Source organism: Agrilus planipennis, unplaced genomic scaffold (assembly GCF_000699045.2).
Source record: "Agrilus planipennis isolate EAB-ADULT unplaced genomic scaffold, Apla_2.0 scaffold92, whole genome shotgun sequence".
Taxonomy (NCBI): Eukaryota; Metazoa; Arthropoda; class Insecta; order Coleoptera; family Buprestidae; genus Agrilus; species Agrilus planipennis.
The window spans coordinates 822719-835334 of NW_020438900.1; the positions used below are offsets into that span (position 1 = coordinate 822719).

At 34.1% G+C, this 12616-nt stretch overlaps 1 protein-coding gene across 1 annotated transcript in view; it reads left to right on the forward strand.

The window, feature by feature from the left end:
* LOC108734977 (tyrosine kinase receptor Cad96Ca) overlaps positions 1–12616 on the forward strand; it is a 24087-nt gene that overhangs the window by 6907 nt on the left and 4564 nt on the right. Inside the window, exons 2-9 of the mRNA XM_018466757.2 lie at positions 126–376; positions 3225–3791; positions 3967–4089; positions 4162–4297; positions 6901–7027; positions 7744–7951; positions 9363–9486; positions 11359–11516. Of these exons, the coding sequence (XP_018322259.1) occupies positions 126–376; positions 3225–3791; positions 3967–4089; positions 4162–4297; positions 6901–7027; positions 7744–7951; positions 9363–9486; positions 11359–11516 (1694 nt within the window). The remainder of the gene's footprint in view (positions 1–125; positions 377–3224; positions 3792–3966; positions 4090–4161; positions 4298–6900; positions 7028–7743; positions 7952–9362; positions 9487–11358; positions 11517–12616) is intronic.

Genomic DNA, 12616 nt, shown 5'->3' on the forward strand with positions numbered 1-12616 from the left:
TATCTCACGCTTCCTTTATATATATATAAATTGTTAATTAATATGTATAAATAATATTTGTATTGTTTTGGCGCAGGACAGAATTATTATAGATAGTAGTATAATGGTCATTTTTTTTGTTTTAGGAAAATGCCAAGCTAGCGAAAATACGCCTCCAACGCTATGGTTGGACAGAAATTGGAGAATACCGGAAACGGAACCCGTTGGATCGGTGATCGTCCGAGCACATGGGGGCGATAATGAAAACGATAACTTAGAATATGGGTTGGAGCCGTTAAATATGAACTACAACGGCGGAAAGGATATAGATCATTTGCCCTTTCGAATCGATAATAAAACCGGAGTAATTTACTTGAACGAATCCTTAAAAGGAAGAGTGAGTAAAGGCCTTATGTAAAACTTCTCTCAGTAAACAATATCAAGCTAAAGAGAAACGCGAAGAATTTTTCTAGAAGCTTTTAGAATATTAAAGCTACTTTTGAGCATGATACATTTTTGAATGAATTGTTTTTATTGAATTTTGGGGTAAACACGATTCGTAAAATATCTAAGAGGAGGCTTAAGAGGACCTTCCGCCCTATGTTCCGGCTTTGCTCTAGAGTGTTGGTCATACGTACTCCGCACCATCATGTTTTTGTTTTGGTTTATTTTAATGCATTAATTAATAGAAACAAAGGTTGCTGCGTTGTTTAATTGTCATGGGTTTAAGTACAGTTTTTGTACTATAAACCAGTATTTCATATTATATGATGATAGATGGCTTTATTTAAAACATTATGTTTCATTAACACTGGAATTCTAATTTCTTTTTTCTTCCTTCTGATTTTTTTCTCTTAAAATTTTTTGTATTTAATTCTAGCCCTTTCTCCTATATATATTCATACTTTTTATTATTTACTAATAATATAAATCGACTATATTTCAATGTAGGTAGTCATTTTCAAGTTACTATTATGAGGCAAGCAGACACAAAACGCTAGTTATTGTAAGGGTATTGTTTAACCGCCATGGAGTGAAATCAAAACAAATAGAGGAACAAACGTATTATCAGATTTGAATTGTGAATAGTATGTTCTCTACCGTATTTCCTGTCAGAGAATAACACCGCTGAAATGTATATACGTATCTTCGTGTTACTACCTTTGTTCAAAACGTTTCAGTAACCATTATCCACTGGTTTAGAATATACACAAGAATTTAGGCATTTAATTAATACTGATAATACTGAAAAACCATAAAGGATAATAATAGTTATGCCTTTTATATTGGACAGAGTGGGAGAGATAGGAGCTAGGTTATCCCATAATGAGGGAAGAGTTCGATGTAATTTTAAAAAACTTAAAGAATAATAAGGCGCCAGGTGTAGATAGGAAACAGGGGGAAATTCTAAATCATGCAAAACAAGGGGTTAGAGATCGTATGTTTAAACCAGTTAGTTACATTTACGAGACTGGCAAAGTACCAGAGGATTATAAACGGAACGTGGTAGGGAAGAATTATTAGGGGAAGATCAATTTGGGTTTAGAAAAAATAGAGGAACGCGGAAGGCCATTCTAGCTTTACGGGTAACAATAGAGAAAAAGATAGAAAAAGGAAAGAGTGCGTACATAGGCTTTGTCGATTTAGAGAAAGCGTTTGACAATGTCAAATGGGACAAGATGTTAAATGTACTTAAAAACGTAGGGATGAGTTACAAAAATAGAAGCGTGATACTTGTAGGGATAGGTATACAGGGGCAAAAGATTAGTATGCTTAGATTTGCAGATGATATAGCAGTATTAGCATTTAGCAAGGAGGAGTTAGAGATAGCTTTAAATAAAATTGATGCAGTATTGAAAAAACAGTAGTGTATGAAAATAAATAAAAATTAAACAAAAATACTGGTATGCAAAGGAAGAAAGAGTAGGAAAAGAGCGAATATAAAGATAGGGGACGAAAAAATGACCAATTTTAGGTATCTAGGAAGTCAGATAAGTCAGGACGGTAGGAGCAGTAGAGATATAAAGCAAAGGATAGTAGTCACTTCTATGTTCGAGAACGGTTAATATACAAATTCGAGACAGGTTGTTGAAGGTGTATGTTTGGAGCGCGGCGGAAAAGAGAAGCTTAGAAACGTTCGAAATTTGGTGGTACAGACGAATGATGAGGATACCATGGATAGAGAGGGTTAGAAATGAAGAGGTATTAGAAAAAATAAAAGAACAGAGGACCGTATGAAAGTCAATAACAATTTGGCGAGATAGGTTGGTAGGATAGCTTCTCAGGCATGAAGGTCTAGTCAGAGACATATTAGAGGCAGAAACGGGAGTTAGGAGGGATAGAGGTAAACCTAGAATAGATTACTGTTTGCAAATAGTTAAGGATGTGGGTTGTTTTAGTTTTAGGGAAATGGGAAGATTAGCTCAAGATAGGAAAGAGTGGAGGTGCGTGTCCAACCAGTCTTAGCACTGACGAGTTTATGATGATGGGAGAGATATTAGTAGCATAGTAAAAAGACAACAGACAGGCTCCTCAAAATATTGCGCCTTTTCTGTAAATGAAAATAACTTTGTAGTCCTTGAACTTTCCTTATGGTTTTTAAGAAGGCTTTCGTGAAAAAAGTTTTATTATTATAGTTGAGTTTTCACGTCACGTGTATTACTTTTTCAAGTTCTTTTTACACGATACATCTTATCATAAAATTGAGTGTATCACATTTTAACGGGAGCGAATAAAAATTAGGTTTGTTGCCGAACTTTTATATTTTGACAGAACTTTTACTTCCTTTTTTAATATTCGAATATACATAAACGTTCCAGTGTTTTCTATTCTACTCTGTTTAATGGCCTTCAGTAAATGCATACTTAACAATAACATAGGGGTAGTTCGTTTTTGAATATAAAAAATTTATTCTAGTTTATCGTTCTTCTCCAAAAAAAATTTATCTGTTGAGATTATAAACTTTGTGGGTTTGTTTACGCAGGTCCTTTAGGACCTTGTTGAAATATTAACGCGTCAACTATTTTATGTCAAAGTGACTCCATTTGAAACGTCTCAGCCCACTTTATGGGATCGTAAATTCGAATAATCCTACCAACAACTTCCGTGTAAAGAAAATAAAATCGAGTAAAAACTGTATTTGTGAGATAAGCGCATAAAAAAAACTGACACTTCAAGAATAAGTTTTAACAAGACAAATAGACACGTATTAACAAAATTTGACGGTAGTTTTCAACTTGTTATAGGGCGGGGAAAATATATTCCTGTACGTGACTGTTTTTGATGGGAAACTCACCGCCAAAACGGAAGTGTGGGTCAACATTTTAAAAGAAGGTGATAAAAACAACGGAGGACGTGCTTCTTCATCAAGAAACGGTCCGATGAGGCCGAACCTCTTTTCTACATTCAACAGGGGTACTCCTCCTCCAGCTATTGCCAACAATCCGCCACCACATCCCGGTTTACCTATTTTCCAAAAGAAATCAACTTTAGTTCCAAACTCTGAAATATCAAAAGTTCATCTTCAACTCATCAACTCCACAACTACACGATCAACAACTTCTGGAGATGTCGAATATAAAACAAGGGATATTGACTTGAAACAGGGTGATAGTAACCAATTGGAAGAGAAAAATTCACCCAAAGATGCTGCATCTACAGCAGACGAGTCCTTGAAGGCTGCCCAGGATGTTAGCGTCACTTTGGTACCTGTTGTCATTGTTTGTGGAATTTTTTTGGCCGTTGCGGTCCTTGCTGTCGTTTTAAGGAAGAAAATATGCTGGGGAAAAATTAAAAAAGCAGGAAATGATAAAGTAAGTTTCTGTTGAGGTTTTGAGAAGCTTTAAATCGAAATTTTTATTTTGTTAAACTTCATATGTTTCTTTCTTGAGCCACAATTAAATATTTTCTCATCTAGTTTCCGATTTAAATAGATATACATAGAGATACCGTAGCCAATTTATAATTCAATTTCGTTATATTTTTCAGGAGAAAGAATCAACCAGAGATATCGCACTTCGCGACGACCCTTCGTTAACAATGCAACATTGGAGAGGCCCGAGAGCGTTTAATAATCGATATGAACCCTGGGACGGGGAATCCCACGTTCAAGTAAGTTAACGTTACGTTATGATAAAATATAAAATCTCGACGTTTCAAATTCGTTGTTCCTTTTCCTTTCAGGCTTCTAGTCAATTATCTGTTCCGCCAAAGACAGGAGACCCCTGGGAATTCCCGAGACACAGGCTGAAAGTTTTCAATATATTGGGAGAAGGCGCGTTTGGACAAGTGTGGAAATGCGAAGCAACAGATATTGATGGTGAGTATGGGTTTTCGTTTCAGTGCTACGCATTAAAAGGAAAATATGCTTCAAAATATAGAAAGCTATCAGATATTGCTAAAACATGTTTTCGTAAATCTTAATGCAGGCGTTCGAAATATTTTGATGTTATGTAAAAATATTGACATTGACTAAAATTTATTAAATTCAAAATTCAGAAAATAGTTTATACCACAAATTATTTGACCTTTTAATACGTTATTATAAATTTCTAATATTCATAAACCCACAAATCATTTAACTACTGTGTTACAGTAATTGTAAAGGAATGTACTATACATAGGGCAAACGGGATGCTCAATTAAATAGCGTCTTCTTGAACAGAAAAAATCTATGATTCACTATTAAAAAATACAACTATATCTAACGATCCTTTCTTAAGATTTAAATAACTTCCAATTACTTCGTTCATCAAACGATGTCAAAAACCTACCAACATTACTAGAGTAAAATGTGACATTAATTTTTAGTTGCTTTTATTTTCTCTTATATTTTAGTTCACAAAGTGATAAACTTAAACACAATTATGAACATTAGTAGTTACATGTTCTTGTTTGCGTAAGTTTAAAATGCTCACTACACTGAGGATTAACAATAGAACAACTGCTGCAAATGTCTAACCAGCATTAATTGAATGAATTAATTGTTGGCATTTATTCAGTAAGTTGAACAATTAAAACTTAGTAGTATTACATTAGAGATCTCTTATTCTGCTTTCTATATCTTAAACTTCCTCTTAATTAGAATAGGTCTTCATTCGGTTTCTAAACTTTCCAAATCGTGTAGCTTTTATTACTGAAATTACAAAAGTACTTTAAATTGTTCTGATATTGCAGTTTAAAACATTTTCAAATTTCAATTCTGTTATTATATCGTCGTCCCATGAAAAATCCTATCGTTAATTTTGGACGCGAGAACAGTTACGTATAACATACTCGTGAGTAGGTAGTATCTACCAAATAAAAAGTAGAACTGCAAAAAATTCAGTAGGTATCATCATCTTAAGGTCGTCAGTCCTAAGACTGGTTGGACACTCACCTTCACTCTTTCCTAACCTGAGCTAATTTTCACATTTCTCTAAAACTAGAACAACCCACATCCTTAACTATTTGCGAACAGTACTCCCGTGTCACCAATATATATTTGACTAGACCTTCATGCCTGAGAAGTTGTCCTACTAACCTATCTCGCCTATTTCTTCTCGACTTCCATAGAGTTCTCTGTTCTCTTACTCTTTCTACTACCTCTCCATTTCTAACCTTCCCTATCCACGGTATCCTCATCATTCACCTATAACACCACATTTCGATCGCTTCTAACCTTTTCTTTCCTGCCGCGCCCACTGCCCATGTTTCGCACCCGTACAGCGCCGCGCTCCAAACATTTCGCTTTAACAACCTTTTTCGATTTTCTAAATTAACCTTTCGCAAACATAGAAGTGACTTCTTTTTATTGAAGGCGACACGACCCTGCGCTATCCTCTGCTTTATATCACTACTACTCCTTCCGTCCTGACTTATCTGACTTCCTGGATACCTAAAATCAGGCACTTCTTCTAATTTTTCGTCTCCTATCTTCATATTCGCTCTTTCCCTAATTTTTCTTCCCTTGCATAATAGTATTTCTGTTTTATTTTCATTTATTTTCATACAGTAATCTTTTGTCAGTACCACTTGACCTCCTTGCTAGATGCTTCTAGTATCATCTGCAAATCTAAGCATACAAATCTTTTGTCCCTATATCTATCCCTACAGTTGTATTATCTTTAATGATGTTGATCGCGTCTTCGATGTACAGATAATAACCGAGTCAACGTATTCCAAATGTACAATATGTATATTATATCTGATGATTCGTACTTAACAATAACCTGTTGTTTAATAATCTTCTATTTTTTTAATTGTTACCTTCGTTTACTTAAACGCACGGAAAATGTAGTTTTGTTCTTGTTGTAACAGCTTTTATATAACGTCTAATTATCTGCTGTGCTTTTGTATTGTAACAAAGTCCAGGAAATATAAATTTAGGCAATAAATTAGAGATAGAGAAAGAGCTTTCATTCATCTTTGTAGCTTTATTCTTAAATCGTTTTATCCCACGATGTGTCAAATATCACTCTGTGTTCTAGTCTTAAACTAATTAATCTTTGTTTAAAATTAGTAGAACTGTTTACTGCCACTAACAACTACTGTTTAAATGTCACTAATTGAAACTAAGTAATCAGTGAACAGTAATTGAGAAGCTTTTTTCAAAGATATTGGAAAAAGTTCAATCTATTTAAACGGTTACGAGTCGATTTTAATTATTTGATTTTTTAAACGGAGACTTTCACGGCACAGAGAAAGACGTAAAATACATTACACGATTACACAACTGAGAACCACCCTCTTTAAATAAAATATGCTTTTACAAAACGTTAAAATAATAATAACATATTTTTAGACTACTATTTTAAGGTAGAAAGATTTTTGGCAGAATATTTACTGCAAACATACAGCCATGCTGAGATTTTCCATTTAAAAGACAAAAGCTAATGGAGTACTAATTGACAGCAAATTGAGAAATACCTTTCTTCTTTGCAGGCAAAGAAGGAGTTTCCATTGTAGCTGTAAAGACTTTGAAGGAAAATGCGTCAGAAAAGGAACGTTCTGATTTAATATCCGAATTAAATGTAATGAAAACTTTGGAAGCTCATCCAAACGTTGTCAGGTACTTCGCCTTTCCTTTTTGATTCTAATTTAATTTAAATCAGTAAATGCATGGGACAATTTCTTCTATAGGTACATACATAAATTCTAATGAATTCCATGAATATCGGCAGTCTAATTTCAGAGATATCTGCAAAATTTTTTCGTCAAACAAATTAAAGTCAGTCAGCGGCTAGATTTGCATTGAAAATTCATGTGAAACAAATCCAAAATGTTCACGTCAATTGTTCGAAATACAGTTTGAATATTAAACACCTTTCGTGATGCACAAAATAAAAGAATACAAAATTTTTTGTATTTGGTGAATGAAACTGGAATATTTTACCACAATTTGAGTTTTGACATTAAATTAAAGTTATTGTTCCTTGGGGGGATACTCAATAAAATAATTCTTCCTTTGAATGTGTAAAAACAAGGCGATGTCTCGCAAATTTACTTCACGAANATGGCTTTATTTAAAACATTATGTTTCATTAACACTGGAATTCTAATTTCTTTTTTCTTCCTTCTGATTTTTTTCTCTTAAAATTTTTTGTATTTGGTGAATGAAACTGGAATATTTTACCACAATTTGAGTTTTGACATTAAATTAAAGTTATTGTTCCTTGGGGGGATACTCAATAAAATAATTCTTCCTTTGAATGTGTAAAAACAAGGCGATGTCTCGCAAATTTACTTCACGAATTAAACGAATAAAAATATACATCTCGTCATTAGGTTACTTGGTTGTTGTACGGAGAAAGATCCAATTTTTGTTATTATGGAATTTGTGAGTAAAGGAAAATTGCAAAGCTACTTGAGAAATTCGCGAGCCGAAAGGTACTACAACAACATGCATGGTCAAAGCAAAACATTAACCTCCAGGGACTTGACTTCCTTTGTCTATCAGGTGGCTAAGGGAATGGAATTCTTATCAGCAAATGGGGTAAGTTATTTATTTCATCAATTTTCCTCGAGGTGCGATTTGAGATAGAATATGTATTAAATTTTCTACGATACGTAACTTTTACTACCATAAAGGGTGTTTTTTGTTGTGAGGAAATAAATATATGATGAAAGAATACTTTCTGAAAAATATAATTACAAAAGTGTATGCGTCTCTATGTGTTTTAAAAGCGTCAGTCTCTTCCTTTCAAATATTCCCAAAGTACATTAGAAAACTACTTTTAACTCACCACTCCAAACTATTGTACTTTTAGGTGATGTTCCTACCTTAATCTTTTCCACTGCATTCGTTTCTTTCTCCACCCTTTCTCACTTACTTTAGTTAGACGCTCTGAAATGAAATAGTTTCATTCAGAACTTTCCAGTCAACTTTAAGTATTACAAGAAGGGTTTAAATTTAGTTTCACAGATTATAAAGGAGTAAAGTTTATCACAAAAGGGTTCACCGTCTTCAAATAATTGTACAGGTCGGTAACGGTCTCGTACAGGGTGTCATATTAATTGCAATTCAAGATTAAATATCTATAATATGGGAAATACCATCATACGCCACATGTAGAGTGAATTCTACAACAAGGAAATGCTTTGGTCAGTAGATCCAGGATAAGCTTGCTTATTATACACAATATAGGTATTTAGGCGCTTTTATAAATTGTGACATAATTGGGTACTCAAAGTTTCTAAATAAATATTTCCCTTTTACTTCTACCTTCGGATTAAATTCTTCCAAAAGCAACTTCTTACCGGACTCAATAAATTACTTGCAGCATCCTAACAAACTGTGGGTCCTCGCCTGTAGTTGAGCTTCTCAGAACAACTTTAAAAATTACGTTAGGTCCCGAAGTTTTAATTGATCAGGAAAATACTCCATCTTAAACAATTAATTAGCTTTAANTAACCATGAAACGTGACTAACAAAGGATACAAAGTTTTACAACAGACGGTACTTCACAAATAAATAATATAGAATCGAATAGCTGTTTAAACATCATAAACAAAAATGCCTTTCTTACGCCGGTAATGGAATTCAAAATTTCTATGCATGAGATGCAACAAAGGGTGTTCCGAAACGAATGTAATAGGGTATATTTGAACAGGGTAAAACGTTGATCGAACATAGAAATTTAAATATCTTTGTACGAGTGAAAATACATAATTTGGTGAATGAGTAGATTTTCTTTTAGTCCCATCAAATTTCACCCTTTTCTCTGGAAACTGTTGTAAACTCATTAAAATCTATACTGTTGTATACTTATCGTATTTTTTTAAAGATGATGCCTTTAACCATTAGATTGCAAAACTGAAAAGGAATGTTTGCCTTTTGTTTTTGTAAAAAATCGAATGACCTATATAAAGGGTAAAATATAGCAGGATGTTTTTCAATTTTGCAGATAATTCACAGGGATTTGGCCGCAAGGAACGTCCTTATCACAGACGATCACATCTGTAAGGTTGCAGACTTCGGATTTGCTAGAGATGTCACGTCAACCTACGTTTACGAACGAAAAAGCGAAGGTACGCGAAAATATTATAAAATTTTGAATGAAAACATAAAAAATATGTAAATATAGGAAGTAGAAAAGTAGTCACAGCTTTGATTTGATCTGTGGAACTAAAATCTGTTTAATGATGTGATAATTTAATGTGCCAGTTCCATTATTGTTTGGATTGCTTTGTAGTACATCTTTTGTCGATGACGTAGTAATAATCGTCCAATGCTTTTACACTAGGCACATTTTTATTACCTTCATATAAAATAATTTAACGATTTAGCATTTCGAATCCCCTTGGAATTTTAAAAAGGGATTAATAAACGGAAGACAGAAATTTTTCGTATTGTGTTTACGGCGGGTTTAACGAGGATGCTAATTCTGAGGATTAGTAATTAAAAAAAGGTTTCCTTTAACATCTTGTCGTGACTCACTGTTGGTACAAGTCATTTATTTCATTTCCTAGAGCAAAACATCTTGCAATTAAACTGCAATTTGTTAGGATTCCAGGGAAAGACTAATTTCTTCAGCTGGATTGTTCCATATTTAAAATTTAAATTCGCACCACAAAAGAAATGAAAGACACGGATCTTTATTTTATTTTAATTTTAATAGTAACAGTCTTCACTATTACAAAAGACAGCAAATTAGTCTAGTACGAAAATACACCAAGTCTGATCAGTTTTCCTGAAAATTAAGGGAGAAGGTGCATGAAAAACAAATAGAATGGGCCATTTTGGTTCCATGATTTTTCATCTCCCGACATAATATCACCGGACAAAATATTCCCGACAAAATACCCCGGACAAAATATCCCCGTGACAATATATCTTAAGACTAAATATCCCTAGACAAAATATCCCTCCCACCCTAAAAATCGCTATAAGAAATTTTTTCCAACATTTTATTCAACCTAACCCTATCAAACTTGCGCCATACTACCTTGCCGTACGTTCCCTTCCTTACCAACCACACCTCACATGATCAAACATAATACAATCCAACCCAAGTCAATCCAGCGCAACCTAACCCTAACCTAACCTAACCCAGTCAAACTTGCGCCATACCATTCCTTACAGTAGCCTAACGCGACCCAAAAAACGTTCCCCGTCCCTCATCGGCATATCCCCGGCGGATTTAGCCGATCGTTCATTTTTTTTTTATTATTATTAAATAAANATGAATTTTATATTATTTATTGGAGTATCGCTTCGATAATTTATTATTGGGGCTTTTGTTCGGTGATATTTTGTCTAGGGATATTTTGTCACGGGGATATTTTGTCACGGGGATATTTTGTCCAAGGATATTTTGTCACGGGGATATTTTGTCCAGGGATATTTTGTCACGGGGACATTTTGTCGGGGGATCAAAACGCCTGATACGGCCATTTTGGACTACCCAGTGATAAACATAAACATGGGGGCAATGATCTTACCGAAAGTCTAAAAAGCTCCGACAATGACGACCAGGATAACCTAACGCAATTGTGCAATGCGGCGTCGCTACTTGTTATCGTGGAATTTCGTACGCGAGCATGGGCAGGGAAGGAATGCACTGTCGACTATTTCGTACAATTCGTAAAAACAACATGGGTGTAATGCATACTGATCAGACATAGTACATAAAATTATTTATTTAAACATTGTTTTCGACTACGTATTTAAATAAGTGAGTGCTACTGTTACTGTTAGGGGTGCAAATTCTCCCCAATCAGCGAGAACTAACAAGCAAATACACCGGTGTTGATTCCGCGTCCGAATCAACCCGAATTTTTGTTAGATGTGCTCTCGATGGTCCAAAAGAAGCATAAATTCAAAATAAAAGAAATTTATAGAGTTTTCCTAAAAAATTATTACCAGTTGCCAGATATAAATATTTCATTGTTCCTTTTCAGGACGATTACCAATACGTTGGATGGCCCCAGAGTCCCTGTACGATAATATATTTTCTGTGAAGTCTGACGTGTGGAGCTTCGGTGTTCTTATATGGGAAGTCGTAACTCTGGGCAGTACGCCGTATCCTGGCCTTTCAGCAGCCGAGGTTATGAAAAGGGTACGTGCACGTTGCAATAATTCTTTTCCGTCAAACTTACAAGTTGTTTAGGCGCGATAAAAACTTTCAAAGTATTACCGCAATGCAGGTGTAGCAACCAAAATGTTGTGCATTAAATTAAAACACTAACAACTACACCAACTATAAAGAGAATACAAAATGGGATTTGTAGCAAATGTCTGCATGTGGCGACTAATATGCAGTCTGCAGTTATTTAGTAGCCTGACTGTTTAGATTAAGTTAGGTTGTGTATTTTGCCGGAACTGTACATGGCGTGCTGATGGGATCAAATAACTTCGAAATCGCGATTTAATTCTAATAGTTCCGATAAAATATTTCCCCAAGATCTTATAAGCCTTTTCCTAGCTAATTTACAATCAATATTAAATTTTGAAAGCCAAAATAAGAGATACGAATATGATTAAAATTGACGTAGATACGTGCAGACAATTGCAGGCACCATTACAATAAACAAAACTAGTTGTTATAATGTCAATGATGAATCTAGGAAAACGAAATAATAAAATACTGTTGTTTGTTAAACGTGAAAATTCATTTTATTAGAACAAACAGCCATTAATCGCTCTTGATTGAAATTTCCCTCGAAATATTCCGTTTATTTACCTAATTCACATTTTTTAAACTAAATTCAATTAAAACAATGAAATTAATGTATCATCACCGTTTGAATGTTCTTTTACTACTTGAATGAAATTCATTTTGAAGTAAATAAATTAAATGCATACTGTCTATTGGTTTTTGTTGTCGGGTTTCCTGACTGTTGTTTTTGGAAGAAGTAATTTCAAATAGGATTAACTCCTCAGTTAAGTATAACGTTTACTTATCATTACATAGTATAAAACAAAGTCGCTTTCCCGCTGTCTGTCCCTATGTATGCTTAAATCTTTAAAACTACGCAACGGATTTTGATGCGGTTTTTTTTTAAAGATAGATTGATTCAAGAGGAAGGTTTATATGTATAATACATGCATAATATAGTAGGGAAACACTGATAATTTTAGAGGTTTCTAATGTGATGTCGTAAATAAACACATTTTTTGCGCTTACATTGCAAACGCTGGCTGAACCCTACGAGATAG